Below are 11,912 nucleotides of genomic sequence, written 5' to 3'. Positions count from 1 at the left end.
ATACTTTTCTGGGCTCTCCAAGAATATGTATTTTTGTAATTGGAAAATTCAGAAAAGAATAGATGTTACAAAGATGTAGAATTCCAGCCAGCCATGGTGGTTTACACCTGTAATCCCAGCTCTTTAGGAGGCTGAGGTGGGAGGATTGCTTGAGCCCAGCAGTTCCAGACTAGCCTGGGCAACATAGTGAGACCCCATCTCAAAAAAAAAAAAAAAAGATGTAGAATTCCACCCTTCCCAACACCTGCCACATACCCACAAGCAGCAGCAACAAACCCTCCTGAAAAACCAAGAACATCATTTGAGGGAGAAGTGAGTTGGCACCTGAGTTCAAGGCTGTCTACCTGGATGACTTGTCTGAATAAGGAAATGGTGGTAAACTGCAGCTAAACAAGCCAAGGGCAGCTGGTGAGAGGACACTGTTAAGGCACTTGCTTGGGATTTTCACAGAATTGTGATGAACAAAATATTATATGAGAAAGATAATTTTTGTATCCGTGGCCAGAATAATTGAAACAGGTTAGTTAAAAAGTTATTAGTATGGGTTTGAAGTGGTTAATATCTTGGTCAGGATATTGAGTGGGAAACGGAGTGAAGGGGTGACTCCTAAAATGTTTCAATGACAAAATCCTCAGGGAATAGTGATGACTTAAATGGAATTAGAGATTATACCAAGACACCATACATGTTGAAAGACTAGAAGTTCTCTTAACATGAAAGAAGTTGACTAAGGACCATTTTGACAGAAAAGCAATGAATGTGAGGATATGAAAACTCTATTGCCATTATTTAGAATCAGGATTCCAATGTTTGAATCCTAGTTTCCCTATTTGCTTTCTTTCTTTCTTTTTTTTTGAGACAGTCTCACTCTGTCACCCAGGCCAGGGTGCAGTGGCACCATCTCGGCTCACTGCAAACTCCACCTCCTGGGTTCAAGCGATTCTAGTGCCTCAGCCTCCCAAGTAGCTGGGATTACAGGCATGTGCCACCACGCCCAGCTAACTTTTGTATTCTTAGTAGAGACAGGGTTTCACCATGTTGGCCAGGCTGGTCTCGAACTCCTGGCCTCAAGTGATCCGCCCGCCTCGGCCTCCCAAAGTGCTGGGATTGCAGATGTAAGCCACCATGACAAAACCCCTATTTGCTTTTTGATCTCTGTCAAAATACCCAACCTTTTTGAGCTTCGATTTCCTATATTTTTAAAATAGTAATATCAATTTCTACTTCATAGCCTGTTTTAAATAAATCAGAAAGCACATAAAAGCACTTAACAGGCTGGGCACGGTGGCTCACACTTGTAATCCCACCATTTTGGGGAGCCGAGGCAGGTGGATCACTTGAGGTCAGGAGTTTGAGACCAGCCTGGCCAACGCGGTGAAACCCCATCTGTACAAAGAAACAAAACAAAACAAAAACAAACAAACAAAAATTAGCTGAGTGTGGTGGTGGGCGCCTGTAGTCCCAGCTACTCAGGAGGCTGAGACACGAGAATCGCTTGTATCTGGGAGGTGGGGGTTGCAGCAAGCTGAGATTGTGCAACTGCACTCTAGCCTGGGTGATGGAGCAAGACTCCATCTCAGAAAAAATAAAAAAGAAAAGAAAAGAAAAAGCGCTTAATATAATGCCTGGCACATGCTCTGAAAAATATTTTATATATATGGTAATATTACCATTGGGGGAACTGGTGTGAAGGGGACATAGGATATCCTGGCACATCATTTGAAACTTCATGTAAATCTATAATTGTTTCTAAATAAAAAGTTAGAAAATGTATTAGCTATCTAGTCTGGGAATTGTGTTGTGTCATTGTGCTAATATTTTTCTCACCAAAGGAAGGAACCAAGGACCAGAGACACAAGCAATTTGTTACAAAGAGTTACAGAGAAGTGAAATGAGAATGGAAGTAATTTCTTCTGAATCATATTACCATAGAGCAGCCTTACTGTGAAGGGAGCTTAGAATTAGGGCAGTTAACCACTGAACTTATCTGGGTTTGAATATGTGGTTTGCTATGGTTTATTTCCTGGTTCAACTTGACTCATTCATTCAGATTCAGAATAATAAATATTTAAATGTTTAAAATAATAAGCATCTAAAATGATAAGCATTTCCTCCCCATGTACTCTGTGCTAGGCATTGTGGAAGCCCCTCCCATATTGCTTTGAATGCGATCGCAACTAAAGGTTTCTGAATTCTAAGAGAAAGGCACAAAGGAAATTTACTACTGCCACTCTAATCCATTTAGTGCTCACTGTTTAAACATCTTTGTTTTCTCTTAATGAAATTAAAATGTGTGGAACAAATTGTATAGGATGTAGTACCTCCTCAGTGGGGAATTCTTTTGCCTCTACTAACCTGGAGCGTTGGGAAAAGCACGGGACTAGGGAACACAGTGGATAAGAAAAAGAGGGTTTATTTTCCTTTATACTCAGTTTACAGTAGTGATTCCAGCAGGATGCACTATTTTGTTCAGAAAAAGCTGATGCGAAGAAACTTGGAGCTGTGGCTGATGACCTTGGGACAGAGTTGAGGTTCTGTTGCATTCTTGGGGCAGTGTTCAGCTCCTGTAAATGCAGAAATAACAGCCCTGAATCAGGGTAACTCTGGATAGAGCTCAGTTCTGTAGGTATTTTTCCCTTTCCCTCCCTCCCTCCCTCCCTCTCTTAGGTCAGTGTGAGAATATGTCTCTTTAGCTGACGTGAATAAAGAGATCAAATATCTTTGAAAAACTATGAAAGTTCTAGGAAAGGCTAAGGCTTCACATTCAGAATGTCACCTTTACAGGGAGCTTTAAAGGGAGATGGAAGCAGCATAGAGCGGAGAACATGTAAAATTTCACAAATATTTACCTTTATACAATTTTTTTTTTTTTTTGAGATGGAGTCTCACTCTGTCGCCCAGGCTGGAGTGCAGTGGCGCGATCTCGGCTCACTGCAAGCTCCACTTCCTGGGTTCACGCCATTCTCCTGCCTCAGCCTCCCGAGTAACTGGGACTACAGGTGCCTTCCCAGCTAATTTTTTTGTATTTTTAGTAGAGACGGGGTTTCACTGTGTTAGCCAGGATGGTCTCAATCTCCTGACCTCGTGATCTGCCCGCCTCAGCCTATCAAAGTGCTGGGATTACAGGTGTGAGCCACTGTGCCCGGCCTTACCTTTGTACAATTTATAGAAATGTATAAGAGGCTTTAAGTAAGAGACTGGCAATTAATTTTTTTAATTGTTCTTTTTCTCTTTTTTTTTTTTTTGTGAGACAGAGTGTCACTCTGTGTCCCAGACTGGAGTGCAATGGCGTGATCTCGGCTCACTGCAACCTCTACCTCCTGGGTTCAAGTGATGCTCCTGCCTCAGCTTCCCTAGTAGCTGGGATTACAGGCATATGCCACTACGCCCAGCTAATTTTTTGTATTTTTAGTAGAGATGGGGTTTCGTCGTGTTAGCCAGGCTGGTCTCAAACTCCCAACCCCAGGTGATCCACCCACCTCAGCCTCCCAAAGTGCTGGGATTACAGGCGTGAGCCACCACACACAGCCTAAAAATTGTTCTTATTTGAAAATGAGGCCGGGCGCGGTGGCTCAAGCCTGTAATCCCAGCACTTTGGGAGGCCGAGACGGGCGGATCACGAGGTCAGGAGATCGAGACCATCCTGGCTAACACCGTGAAACCCCGTCTCTACTAAAAATACAAAAAACTAGCCGGGCGAGGTGGCGGCGCCTGTAGTCCCAGCTACTCGGGAGGCTGAGGCAGGAGAATGGCGTAAACCCGGGAGGCGGAGCTTGCAGTGAGCTGAGATGCGGCCACTGCACTCCAGCCCGGGCTACAGAGCAAGACTCCGTCTCAAAAAAAAAAAAAAAAGAAAATGAGTCTATGAGGGACATTTTGTCAACCTGGTTTCAAAAAAAGAGATGAATGAAATGAATGGTAAGAATTTGTTTAATGTGCTCATTTCAGCAGCACATGTACTAAAATTAGACTGATACAGAGAAGATTAGCATGGCCCCTGCGCAAAGATGACACACAAATTCATGAAGCAGTTCATTAAAAAAAAGTAAAGAAATATTTGTTCAAAAATCATTTTTAATTACATAAGTATTTCTCCATTTTTCAGATTGTATAATAAATAATAGGTCTGTCTTTATATACTTTCAGTTTCAGGAATGATAATTCTGAAGAAAAAAGTGAATGGTTCATCACGGATGCAAAAATTAACAAACATGATAGTGGCTAGCAACGTCAGGTAGGTTTTATTTATTAGCAATGTTTTCCCCACGATTTTTTTTTTATGTTTGTTTGTGGTTGAAAAGCCAAACACATTAATTTCTAAGGCTCATTGGCTGCTAAGAAAAATTGTCACTGTGGCCAGGTGCAGTGGCTCCTGCCTATAACCCCAGCACTTTGGGAGGCTGAGGTGGGCAGATTACCTGAGCCCAGGAGTTTGAGACCAGCCTGGACAACATGGCAAAACCATGTCTCTACAAAAAAATACCAAAATTAGCTGGGTGTGGTGGCGCCCACCTGTAGTCCCAGCTACTCAGGGGGCTGAGGTGGGAGGATTGCTAGAGCCCGGGAGGTGGAGGGTGCAGTGAGCTAAGACTGCACCACTGCACTCCAGCCTGGGTGACAGAGCAAGACCCTGTCTCAAAAACAAACAAAAACCCTTTAATTATCATTTGGAAGAGGACTTATTCTTAAAAATGCAGGCCTTAGTACTTACATAGTTGGATGATGCTTTTAGAAAAATGACTTGGGGGACACTCCTCCTATATTTTACATATTTCAGTGGCAGAACAGGATAACAATTCAGACCTCCTGTGTGCTCTGACCATGGACAACACACAGCTCTGTCATCCTCAAGCTGCACTGTAAGTGAAGCTGGGGTAACGGTATGTAGAACAATGATTGGTATTATTTGTTTAAATATTATTTCTTATAAGAAGGCAACAGAGTGCAGTTTGTAAATACCGGTTTAAAAACTCCTTTCTTTTAGAAAGGAGAATGAGAGAAAGCGAAATATAAAAAACACATACTTGTGCTGAACCATGAATGACACCATCACAGAAATATCTAAAAACCATACTGCTTAAAGGCACTTGTTGCAATGTGTAATTCAGCTAAGATGATAATCAAATGCATAGCTCTTGAATACAGAAAAATGATACAAATCCTCCTCCTTTGCTGCCCTTCCCACAGAATACTGAGATAAAACTTATTGAGGCCCAGCTACCAAAGGCAGAATTAGTTGTTCCATATCCTAGGCTAGCATTTGGTACATAGCCCCTATTTTATCATGATTACTGAGAACTGTTAAGTCTAACTCGACTGTGTAGATCAAGACAGTTTTATCTTAGTGCATCCAGTGGCTGAAGCACAGTTGGCACCCTGTAGATTTTGTGTTGTTGCAGTGAGATCACCAGTTACTATAAAGAGCTGATTTGGGCTGGGTTTGGTGGCTCACACCTGTAATCCTGGCACTTTGGGAGACCAAGGCCAGAGGATTGCTTGAGGCCAGGAGTTCAAGACCTGCCTGGGCAACATAGTAGAACCACATCCCTACAAAAATTTTAAAAATAAATTAGCCAGGTGGAGTGGCCCGCACCTGTAGTTCTAGTTACCTGGGAGGCTGAGATGGGAGGATCTCTCGAGGCCAGGGGCTCGAGGTTACAGTGAGTCATGATTGTGCCACTGTACTCCAGCCTGGGCTACAAGGCAAGACTTCGGCTCTAAAAAAAAAATTGTTTTTTAATGAAAAAAAGAGCTGATTTGGCTCTTTCTTCCCCCATTTACCCATAATTGCTTAAGTGGTAGATACTGACAAGGTATCTCAGCAGAGCAGAATTCTCATGGTTTGAGTCAGTCGGGACCAATTTATGTTGATGTGAATTTCTAACTCCTTTGTCATTCTGAGTGTGTCAGCTGAATTCACGTAAGGGCATTCATCAAGGAAGGAAGAGAAACAGCCTTTAGTTTTAACTATTTTATAGCTGAGAAAATTAGACACATACTCCGAGTTACGGGGTCTATTCTGATTTTTATTACTCCTAGAAATTTCATACAGACTATAATCTATCTTGTTAGTAATATCTGATAGGGAATTTTTTGGAATAGCTATGTGTAGAAACTATTTTATTACACAGATTTAGGAATCTCAGAGGATCTGATTCCTTCGTCTCTAAATCTTCAATGGCATTAAATGCCAATACATTGTCCTTGGTCGATTACAACGCAGAAAGGAACAAGCTAATTAACTATTTAGAATTCCCTCTCCTAAGAGACCACATCGACAAAGTGGCACCATAACACAGTTTGGTGTTTTGTTGATCACTTTAGGATACCACCACCATTTTGGAGGCTTTGGGTGGAGCTGGGGATAAAGCCATGGAGGCAGAACCGTGTCGGAAAACCTGGGTTTAGCCCCACTTTGTACTTGGGTGTTTGAGCTAATCGCTTAAGTCACGTAAAACAACAAGACTAATAAAGTCTGGGACACAGACTTTAACACCTCAAGTGCTGCCAAAAGTATTTACAAGACAAAAGCGAATCACAGGCACCCTTCACCGAGCACCTCCTAGACATCAAGAACCGTGCTAGGTTCCCTACATTCTTCATTTAATGCCAATAACCCCACGAGGCAGGTATCACCTTCATTCTACAAATGGGCCCCACTCCTACCAACTAACTGGCTGATTCAGGATCTGACCCCAGGCCTGCCAACGCTCCCGCTGGCGGATTGCCCGCCTTGTCAGCTCGAGTTAGCAGGACGTGGGAGTAAAAACCCGGCTCCCCAGCCTTCACCGTGCTGCACGAGGAAGCTGGCTAGGCAGGCATGACTTTGTCAGTCAACCACCCCGCAGCCGGGCCCTGGGCTTTGTTAGCAGCCACTTGGCGAGGGCCCCGGGCGGGTGGGGAGGCGGCGCTTCCTCCAAGAGGAGGTGGGACCCCGGCTCCGCCGACCTCGGAGCCGCCCCGGCCCCGGATCGCCGACGACGTACGTGCAGGCCTGGGGATGGGGCGCGGGCCACGAGCGGCGCGCCCGCCGAGATGGCTGCGGCCTGCAGGGCGGTGGGCGAGGCCGGTGACCCAATAAAGCGGCCGGTCCGCGGGAGGCCCCGCCCGGCCGGGTTCCGGCACTCGCCGCAGGGTCCCGGCCGGCGGCAGTTTGCGCGCCCCCGTCCGCAGCGCTCGGCTTGAGGGCGGCTTGGGCCGAGGGTGTGAGCGCGCGCCGCCGGGCCGGGGCCCGGCCGGGAGCGGGGAAGGCGGGAGGCGGGAGCGCCGGTCGCCCGGGAGCCGCGCAGAGGAGCAGGCGGGGCGGGACGCGGCCGGGGGCCCAGGCGTCCGGGAGCCGCGCCGCCCGCGGCAGGCCCGGGCCCTCGGCCCGCCCCGCGCGCGCGCCCCCGCCAGCCCGGCCCGCCTCCTCCCCGCCGCCCCTCCCGCGCGCGTCCACCGGCTCCCCGGCTCGCGCCGCTCCATGTAGCCCCGGATCCCCGGGCGGCCGCGGAGGAGGGGGCGACCACAAGATGGCGGGTACGTGGCCCCCTGTTCTCCGGGCGGCGGCGGCGGCTCCTCGCGCCCACCCGCCCTCCGCCGCCGCCCTGAGTGGCGGCCGGGCCGGGGCCGGCGTGGGGTCCCGGCGCGGGGAGGCGCCGCCGGGGCGGGAGGGCGGGCGGTGGGGGCGTCGCGCCGGGCCCCGGGGCGCTGACCGGGCCTTTCTTCTCTCTCCTCGGCGCAGACCTCTCGCTGCTCCAGGAGGACCTGCAGGAGGACGCCGACGGATGTGAGTGGCCCGACCTCGCGGTGGCCCGGCAGCCCGCGGGGAGCGGCCGGGGAGGGCGGGCTGCGGCGCGGCCTGGGCCGGGCCCTGGCTGGCTGAGGGGACGGTGGGCGAGGGCGGCCCCGGGCGGGCTGGGGTGGCGATTTTGGGGGAAAATCTCGCGTCCGTGAGGAAACGGCGCGCCCAGGTTCCGCTGGGGGAGGGAGACGCCCGGAGTAACGCCCAAGTTCGCTTTCCGCCCTTCGCTCTCCTCTCCCGGCGCCCCCGAATCGCCCGCGGGCTCGGCAGTGGCGCGGCTGTTTCGGAAGGAGAAGCCGGTGGGGCAGGATTTGAAGTGGGGTTTGGGTGTGTTTCGGCCCCGGGTGTCCCCTTCCCCCGTCCCTCTAGGAAGGAAGAGGCTCGCGCGGGAGGTGTGTTTCCTTAGAGTGGCTCTTCCAGGAGCGCCGGGGGGGCAGCCTGGGCCCCGGTAGCCGTCTGGGCTCCCCGACCCGGTTTTGGGTCGTCTGAGGATGACATACCTGTCATTTTACTTGGGCTGGGAGCAGTTTCTAGATTGCTCCCGATGTGATTCGTGGATTACGGGAAGGTTAGAAGGTGTGGCCTCGTCAGGAATTACTAGGTTTGAAGAGCATATTTCTTTAATGCAGATACTCAGAAATCACCCAGCCCTCCTTCAGTGTTAACAGTGCAGCCTTCCTTTGAGGTACTGAAGTTTTTAGAGAGTTGACGTTTTTATTTTTAAAAAGACAAAGTTTTTGACGTTTCCTCATGGCGACGGAATTGATACTTAGAAAGGAATTTTTCGTCTTATATGTACTTTTCTAAGTCTTAGAAGATAATTTGGGTCACGATAGAAAAGACAGAGTTAAGCAGGTTTGTATTGAAAGAAGTGACAGATTGCAGTTAACTTAAAATAGTTTCTATTCATGCTAATCTTCCAAAATAGTGACCCATCAGAAAAATCAATAGGTTTTGAGATGCATTTTAAAAATGAAGAGTGTGCAAAATGTATAAGCGTAGATCATGGGATGCATAAGGGACCAAGAAATTGTTCTGAGTTGAGATGCTAAGCATAGTAGAATTGTGGTCTGTTTAGTGGAAAGCCTACTGGATGCTGAGATTGACTGTCTAATACCTGTGTAAGTAATTTCAGAGATGGTTGCAGTTTGAAATTACTCTTTTAAATACTCTGTAGTTAATCCTTAACATTGTCTAATGTGCTTCCCTTACTCAGAGTAAACTGAATTTTTAGATTCCTGGTTGTTTTGAGTAAAGTAAAGGGCATTTACTATTTAGATGGATTATTTGAAACAAGTGATTTATCTTTAAATGAACCACGTCCAGACTTTGGTTAAGTCTGTGTTTTTAGTGGGGTGGCTCAAAACAGCTCTCTTAAAGGGAGCAGTACTCATGTAGTGAAGGGCGGCTTTAACATTTTATTTAATGTTTACCGTAAGCCACTTCTCTGCCTAATAGTAAGTTTGAGATATTGTTTAAGGCAGCTATTGATTTCAGATCTCTTGCCAGGTTAGGATTGGAGAAGTGGCCCTGATTATGTTACCTCGAGGAGGGCTTTTTAGATTTATGTTCGACTTCGTAAATAAAAGATTCATTCATTCAGCAAGTATTTATGACTGTCTGGAGCAAAAACTTCTCACTCCTGAAGGATGAAATGCGGTGTCAGTTTCTTCCCTAGCCCCCAACAAGCACAGTGTAGAGGGGAAGGCATACCTGTGAAAAATTCAGCCATGAGTTTGAAGACTCTGCCCGGTACTAGGGATGGAGCTCTGAGAAGGGTGGGTACAACCCATGCCCTCTAGTGGTTTACAAGCAGTTTTGAATCTAGGTGTATAGAACTATTACAGTTACAGACTTGGAGCCAGGCTGCTCTGTTCGTCTTAGCAGTGTCTTTTTGGGCAGACTCGGGCAACTCACTTAACCTCCCTATGCCTCAGTTTTGTCATTTGTAAGTAGACATAAGAAATATTACCTGCTTCATAGAGTTGTTCAGGACTATACGTGAGTTAGTGCCTGTGAAGCACTTGGAACAATTCCTGGTAAACGGCGATGATTATGATTATGTTTGCTGTTATGAGAAAAGAGCAAGGGAAGCTTGAAAGAAGAGCAGAGTAGGAAACACTGATGTTGAACCTTCCAGAATGAAGGTACTTACAGATGCTGCCAACGCTTGCAACTAACTTTTTTTTTTTTTTTGAGATGGAGCTTCACCCTTGTTGCCCACGCTGGAGTGCAATGGCGCGATCTCGGCTCACCGCAACCTCTGCCTCCTGGGTTCAAGTGATTCTCCTGCCTCAGCCTCCTGAGTAACGGGATTACAGGCGTGCGCCACCACGCCCAGCTAATTTTGTACTTTTAGTAGAGACAGGGTTTCTCCATGTTGATCAGGCTGGTCTCAAACTCCCGACCTCAGGTGATCCACCTGCCTTGGCCTCCCAAAGTGCTGGGATTACAGGCGTGAGCCACTGCGCCCGGCTGCAACTAACTTTTTAAAGATTCTGTTTCCTATGCATTTCAATTTAGGGTAAAACAGACATTGAAGACACAATAGTTATTTGCATATTCATAATTTGGTTGAAGGCTTTGTTAGAGTAATTGCTTGTATTTCTCAGTTACTAAAGTGTTTGCAGGTGATACCTTTACCCAGAACATTCAGGAACAGAGGACCTTTGGACATATGGCCAGTTGAAGGACCACTTCCCTTCTCTTGTGAAGGGAGAAAGAATGAGGAGGAGCACTGGGCCATGGTGCCTGCTTAGAGAGCAAGATGGTTGGTAAGGGAGTGAGAAAGCTGTCACATCCTGGAGAAGCTGGAGAAGGTAGAGGACCCAAAGGTAGAGGAATGGAGCTTGGGCTGCCCTTACAACACGGTTGTTATCTCATGAGCCTGAGTTTCTCTGTCTATGGCAAAACTCCAGAGTATGGAGGCCAATCATCAGCCAAGCTAGGTGTAAGTTGGCCCTTGATATGGGAAGAAATTATTTTCTGGTCAAGCTCTAGAATCTTGGTTGCCCTTCCTAAGTGCAGAACCTGGGCTATGAGGGAAGAGAGAGTAAGTTCTGTTGTGCAGATGATCTAGGAAAGGACCTAGCTGGAGTCTAGGACTGGAAAGAGGGTCATTGCCAGACATTGGTAAGAGTCTCACGTCTTTCGATTTGATTTGTTTTAAGCCCATCTCTGTATAGAGGCATAGAATTGGGGAGAAGGTTGGTCAAAGACTGACTTGACTGATAACCTTTGGAGGAGAAAAAAAAATCTAATGAGGAAAAAATGGATGGTATTGTATTTGTATATATATCTCAAAAGGTCATAAAGGTAAGTAAATGAAATCATTATCAGGTACTGTTAAATTTAGGAGAATAGGCTGGGCGTGGTGACTCATGCCTGTGATCCCAGCAGTTTGGGAGGCCGAGGTGGGCAGATCACGATGTCAGGAGATCGAGACCATCCTGGCCAACCTGGTGAAATGTCTACTAAAATACAAAAAAATATTAACTTGGGCGTGGTGGCGTGCACCTGTAGTCACAGCTACTCAGGAGGCTGAGACAGGGAAGCTGCTTGAACCCGGGAGGTGGAGGTTGCAGTGAGCCAAAATTGTGCCACTGCACTCCAGCCTGGCGACAGAGCAAGCCTCCATCTCAAAGAAAAGTTTAGGAGAATAATGCAGTAAAACTATATGTATTTAAGTTTAAAAGTGATACTTTCAATACTGTATCATGAAATACTTTGAATTTCAGATTGAAAGCAAACCAGTGACTCCATTTGAATATGGTTATCTCAGCGGATTTCAGAGTTGGATAAACCCTTTTTAATTTTTTATATTTAATTATGTACGTTAAGTAATAGGAGACAATACAAAATTGTAGATGTTTAGAAAAAAGTTATTTCAGATTTCTATTTTAGTTTCCAAAGATTCAATTTTGATTCACATTTAAGTTGGTAGATTCCTAAAATGAAATGAGACTAAGATACAGTTAAGATTTGATGAGCTAATGCTTGTAAAAATAATTTCACTTAAGGAGTTTCATTAGAACTTAAACTTTTATCAAAGCAGTATGTTGAATATCATTTTTAAAGAATGGCTATGTAACGCTTAGTTGACAGTGCCTTTCATACACAGGTTATTCTT

General features: G+C 46.5%; 1 protein-coding gene and 1 non-coding gene across 8 annotated transcripts in view; both read left to right on the top strand.

The window, feature by feature from the left end:
* The first annotated feature begins 3,935 nt into the window (after positions 1-3,935).
* LOC123570166 (U6 spliceosomal RNA) lies at positions 3,936-4,042 on the top strand. Its single transcript, XR_006694158.2, has one exon. It is a non-coding gene; the product is annotated as a U6 spliceosomal RNA (small nuclear RNA).
* A 2,909-nt stretch (positions 4,043-6,951) lies between these two features.
* Positions 6,952-11,912, top strand: part of PPP4R1 (protein phosphatase 4 regulatory subunit 1) — a 73,720-nt gene continuing 68,759 nt past the window's right edge. For 4 of the 7 annotated variants that reach the window (XR_012427345.1, XR_012427344.1, XM_045377842.3 and 1 more), the window contains exons 1-2: positions 7,437-7,518; positions 7,724-7,768. Coding sequence is in view for 3 of the 7 variants with exons in the window: in XM_045377842.3 (XP_045233777.2) it covers positions 7,512-7,518; positions 7,724-7,768 (52 nt within the window). In the remaining 4 variants the exon portion in view is untranslated. Of the gene's footprint in view, positions 6,983-7,436; positions 7,519-7,723; positions 7,769-11,912 lie in introns of those variants that run through there. The other 3 variants (XM_005587185.5, XM_065534223.2, XM_045377843.3) reach the window with 2 other exon arrangements.

The sequence above is a fragment of the Macaca fascicularis genome, chromosome 18 (assembly GCF_037993035.2).
Source record: "Macaca fascicularis isolate 582-1 chromosome 18, T2T-MFA8v1.1".
Classification (NCBI taxonomy): Eukaryota; Metazoa; Chordata; class Mammalia; order Primates; family Cercopithecidae; genus Macaca; species Macaca fascicularis.
The sequence above is the reverse complement of the archived record's forward strand: the minus strand, read 5'-3'. Positions and strand labels throughout refer to the sequence as shown.